General features: G+C 35.8%; 3 protein-coding genes across 4 annotated transcripts in view; 2 read left to right on the top strand and 1 right to left on the bottom strand.

Moving 5' to 3' along the window:
- LOC100186942 (leukocyte cell-derived chemotaxin 1) overlaps positions 1-2,631 on the top strand; it is a 3,729-nt gene extending 1,098 nt beyond the window's left edge. The window contains exons 3-6 of the mRNA XM_002120688.5: positions 475-615; positions 904-1,140; positions 1,489-1,688; positions 1,941-2,631. Coding sequence (XP_002120724.1) covers positions 475-615; positions 904-1,140; positions 1,489-1,688; positions 1,941-2,061 — 699 coding nt within the window. The 3' untranslated portion in view covers positions 2,062-2,631. The remainder of the gene's footprint in view (positions 1-474; positions 616-903; positions 1,141-1,488; positions 1,689-1,940) is intronic.
- Positions 1-5,507, top strand: part of LOC101242471 — a 357,398-nt gene that overhangs the window by 308,692 nt on the left and 43,199 nt on the right. The window lies entirely within an intron of this gene.
- LOC100184548 (NTF2-related export protein-like) lies at positions 2,798-4,490 on the bottom strand. The gene is made up of 4 exons (XM_026837407.1): positions 4,247-4,490; positions 4,031-4,117; positions 3,661-3,750; positions 2,798-3,222 (listed from the first exon to the last, which is right to left on the bottom strand). The coding sequence occupies exons 1-4, from the start codon at positions 4,259-4,261 to the stop codon at positions 2,995-2,997; spliced, it is 420 nt and encodes a 139-aa protein (XP_026693208.1). The 5' UTR covers positions 4,262-4,490; the 3' UTR covers positions 2,798-2,994.

Here is a 5,507-nt window from a genome sequence, read left to right as displayed (position 1 = left end):
TTTTTTTATGTATAGTAGGGTGGGGGAAGATGGGACACCTTTAGCACATAATATCCAAATTTCCTGATTGTATTTTAAACAATTAACAACGGTCTATAAGAGTCGTGGGAATATAGTTTTATAAATCTTTGAATGTTTTTGTTTACTATTAAATGGGATGAGAAAATAGAGTCAAAAGGTGTCCCATCTTCCCCCACCCTACTGTATATTATTTAGATTAGTGTAGACAATCCATAAAAACTATTTTAACAACGATGCCTTTAATTTTTTCGTGTTATAACGTCCGACGTGTAACTTAGTATTTTGTAAGAATCGTAACTCCAAAACGACCGCACACAAAGTTAACACGTGATAATTCGTAAGCAGTGTAACACTATTATACCGACTGTCGTTGCTCCACAAATAAGCTACATGTCGTTTCACGTTTACATGTCGTTTTACATTTTACATTTATTAGTTCAAAATGCATTTTAGGAGGGCAAAACAGGTATTAAACTAATTGCACCGGATAAGAAGGAGATTTGTCTTGTACGAGATGATTTTAAATACGGCAAGGCTGGTCCACCACTTCTACCAAGAAAAGAACTGCTTGAAAAATTTATGGAACAGGATCGGGTCAGTTGAAACTGGTTTTGTGAATTTTGCAGCTTTAGCGTGTTATAACGACTGTCGTTTTACGCTAATAATAAGACGAACAGGAAAGAACATCAGTTAAAAAGCGTGGCTGTTAATAAAACCCGAAACTAAAGGTACCGGTAATTGGCCAACTTTGCCCCGAATCCTAGGTCTCCTGAGTCGACGCCCCAGTTTATTCCATAGTAGGGCCTCTCTGTATTCTAACCTAACGCATACAATTCGCCAACTCTAGCGCCTACCATTCAAATACATATTTGCATTTTTCAGGAACTGGACGTAGTTATGGACGATAAAATATGGATCGCCGACGGCAAGATTAATTCCGATTTCGAAATACCGCCTAGCATCCAATTCACGTGCAACGGCAAGCCTATATTTGGCATGCGACCAATGACAGATGCTGACTTCATGATCCCAGAAATGGACGATGATGATTTGATGGGAACATTAAGTATTGGAGATGATTATAAAGATGATCATCCCGATTACGACGTTGAAAAAAGGGTGAGTTTTGTGTTTAGATGGTTGGAAGTAACTTTGGGTTCGATGCTCAAAGCTGCTATGATTGTGAATTAGACCTTGGGCAAGTCACAAATACACGTGGTAACTATATAAACACGACTGCATGGTTTCATACACCTAGCTTGTAATGTCCCTTTATCGATAAGTTTTTTACTTCTGTTTTATCCATATGTAGGTTATAACAACTGCCGTTTTGTCGTTGCTTCCCGTCTTTGTAAACTTTTCCGATCTGCGTTACTGTCACTTGAGAGACAAAATAAATAACTTCATTTATTGATTCATTCACCTACTGCTCGTTTCACAAACCTACTAACATTATTAATTTGTTAGGGAATTTCTGAGGACAATGAATACACTCCTACAGAAGAACCGCCAAGTGACGAAAACGATCCGAGTGACGAAAACGAGCCAAGTGAAGAAAATGAACCAGAGGCACCAGGCCAAGACGGTTCTTATATAGGGCAGACACAGACTGACTATGACCTGCCATGTTGTAACCATTGCACAAGACCGCACCTACAATGTAGCCAGTAAGTTATTATATATTAGTTTTATTTTTACTTGTTTCGGGGACATTTTTACCTCATGCTTACTGTCGAGTTATATTTTGGAGTCCTATACCTGTGACACCCATGGTATTTATACACCTCATGCTCACTGTCGATTTATAACATGGGTATTTTCTTATACACCAAACACACATAGTATATTCATACACCCCATGCTCACTGTCGAGCTATACCATCTCATTAAACTTTAATTTCATTTTTTTTTATTTACAGAGTATGTGTCCCTCTTCAAACCCCAAACTACCCATACTTCTATCGCAACTGTAGATACCAGCAGTGCGTTGTCTACATGCCGTGCTCCTGGTGGCATGCAAGGGTACTTGGAGCAGTTTAGACACCTATATATTAGTACCCTGGGAAAAAATGCACTATATAGTGCAAAACATTGAACAGTATTAACATACAGGCACTAAGACTAATGGTTTGTGTGTCTAAGTATATTCTGTTATATCAAGCTTTGTATATATAGCATTTGTCTTCTAATTTTAAGCTAGCCTTTAATTCAACGCTGAATTTTTTAAACAAATAGGTTAAACCATCAGGCCTACATTTTTCCTATAAAACTTTTTCTTCACCATCTTTCAACTCACTCTTTCTGTATTAGTTAGTGACATAGGTGTATTTGTTTTTTAAACTTCTTACAAAATCTGGGATGACATTGTTAAAAGTTACACTCATAGTTGTTAAACATGGGGAACCTCATTGATTAATGTGGTGAATACTGTATGGTTTTGCAATGCTTGTTTGTAGTCACTTAACAGCATGGTAAAACCTATTTTAAGGTGTAAAACCTAGGTGCTAAAACCCACTATGTCACCACTGCTTCAAAAATGAATATAACTCTTTAATTTTGTATTCGCTTTATTAACAAAGTAGCCACATAAAAAGTAGCAAAAATTAAAAAGTCCATTTTCTTCATAACTGGGCAGACAGTAGTCAAACTTTTACATTTTTTCTAGTAATTTACTATTGAACTACCTTTGTGCAAGTTCCATAAGAAAGTGTCTATTTTTTTGCAATAGGCAGGAGTAAGTTGGTGTTTTTATAGGTTTCACATTACTGAACAAATGCTGTCCAAAGTATAACATTTTTATTTGTAATACCCTCAAGGTTTTTCTTTTTGCAAAGCCAGCAGGCCTAAATGTTCAAGCTTGCACAGCCAAGTTATGCAGTATAAAAGAAAAGTTATGGAGAGATTTTAGAGTTTCACATTTTCTCTTGTATTTACTTTAAAAATTGCCTTTTTTTTAAAGCAAATCAAGCCGGTCTAAGATTGCACAAACGTTTTCTGCAATCTGAAAGAGTCCGTAATAATTTTCCAGGTTCCGTCAACATTTGTGAGCATAAAGTTTTGCATAAATCCTCTCATGGGATGTGAGTCATATTTCACGGTCCCGCCCGTTGCCACGACAATGGTCTCTTTCCCGCTAGTGAACTGTGACAGAATTGGTTGACAATCGAACCAATCGAGTCGGTGAAAACAACCAGGAAGGTCCTGGAAAAGAAATTACAAAGACAAAAATGAGTAAATATTACAGTGGTGTTAAGGGTACTTAGTTAAGTGTCAGTTAGTAATAATAAGAATTTCTTGTTGGAAAATTGTGTGAATATATTGCATTTTGTAAGTTTACAAATTCAAGGCTCGTTGCTGCTACCATTGTGGGCGTTTAACCACAATTGCTCCAACCCAGTGGTCTCTTATAACATCTATTGTTGCCCCGCCATGCAAGGATAAATAAGTTGCATTTGTTCACTTACCCATGCTGAATAGTATAATGACTAATGTAATGTATGTTTAACAATTTCTTATTAGAAATATAACAAAACAGTAACAACAGAAGAATTATTGATTTCAGCGAATCTGAATAAATGTACAATTTGCGTTTAAATCATAAAAAAACTAAATGGTTTGTGTGTAGCAAAGCAGGCATACTTGCAAATATTTTTCAATGTTGGCTTTTCCAACTACTCCATTTCCCTCCCAAACGAGCTGTGCCGTATCGTGGTACATTTTACCAATTCTCTGAAAACAATGTGTTATTTTATACACATAAAAAAATAATGGCCTACCCCCCAAAACGACTATGTAGTAATTTTATTGTAGCATCATGGGGGTTGGGGAACTGAGCTGGGTTAACTGTGGCCTAAATTTAAAACGAAAATATATCTATGTGGCTTCTACAACATGACATGCCATGGGTTCTGAGATTTAAGCCAGAGTTCAATCACCTTTAAACACATGGTGCACAGTGATGTGTTTAAATAAAATTCATTATCTTTAATACATTACGAACTGCATTTACATGTCTTGTTTTGTCGAAATGTTCGTAGAAAATGTTGCAGAACTTTGTTCCAGCTTCAATTGATTGCTCAATCTGTACTTTGGGGTCCTGAAATAAATAACAGATATAATAATATGAAAAATTGTGTTTTATTCATTCACCACATTACAGCCTATATTAATAAATGTGAGCATATACGCAGGTACATTTTTCAGCATAAGAAGTAGCAATACATACCTGCTCAACTGCCATGTTTAATTATAACCATATAATACAAGCAATGAAAGAAATAGACCCAATTTAACAAAATTAAAGATTGGGAAATTTTTAAAACACGCTAGGGTATTCCCCAGCAATAACCCATAGAAATAAAAAAATAGAAATATTATTCATTATTTTAATAATTCATAATATTTATATCCAATATTATACCAGTTGAAAATAAAACAATATAGCTTATCATTTTAAAACGTAATATTATAAATGTCCCCAGTTTTATTACACTTGTGCAAAAAATATAACATATCTATGTTAGAGCCTAAAAATAACTAGTAGGAGTCGGTCAAGCGAAACGAAAATAAATCGATAAATAAATAATAAAGGGTGGAGTTGGTAAGACTTTGTCCAATGTTTGCTTGGATAACTAAAGCTATTTACGACTCTTTGTCCTAAACTAATGCCTATAGTTTGACGCAGTGCATTTAGGAAATTTCTTTGGCAATTTTGCTCAAAGCGTGTAAGCGAAATGGTATTCTTTTTTCTTGTTGTTTTCTTTGAGGTTTATTTACTCGGCTTTTTTAGTATCAAAAAATAGTTTCAGCAGTTATTATATTTTCCGTAAGGGTGTGTGTGCAGAATTACGTATTAGATATACTGCCACAAAGTTATAGGTGGTAACTGGTAAGCAGGCACGATGTGTATGAAACAGAACACCCGTGTTATAACGACTATCATTGCTCCGGCATGTGAGCATAAATAAGTTTTCATTCATTTTATTTTAAACTAGAGACCGACCGATATCACTTTTTTCCACCGATACCGATACCGATATTTTTAGCTTTTACCGATACCGATACCGATATTTTACCGATATTTGTCACTATAGCGAAACATATGAAATGATCAGTTTTAATCAAAAGTAATGCCTGTATTCAAGATATTGCAAGTTATAGAGAAAAATTGGTTGGTCTACATGTTTTTAGGAAACATGCATGTTCTTAGGAAGGTGTTGCTTTTGTACGAAACTAGGATGCACATGAACGCTAAACTACAACGCACGTGGACGTTAAACTATGACACACGTGGACGTTAAACTACGACGCACGTAAAGGTCAAACTACGACGCACGTAAAGGTCAAAACTACGACGCACGTAAAGGTCAAACTCCAACGCACGTAAAGGTCAAACTACGACGCACGTAAAGGTCAAACTACGACGCACGTAAAGGTCAAACTACGACGCACGTAAAGGTCAAACTACGACGCACGTAAAGGTCAAA

The sequence above is a fragment of the Ciona intestinalis genome, chromosome 13 (assembly GCF_000224145.3).
Source record: "Ciona intestinalis chromosome 13, KH, whole genome shotgun sequence".
Lineage (NCBI taxonomy): Eukaryota > Metazoa > Chordata > Ascidiacea > Phlebobranchia > Cionidae > Ciona > Ciona intestinalis.
This window is presented reverse-complemented; position numbering and strand designations above follow the sequence as displayed.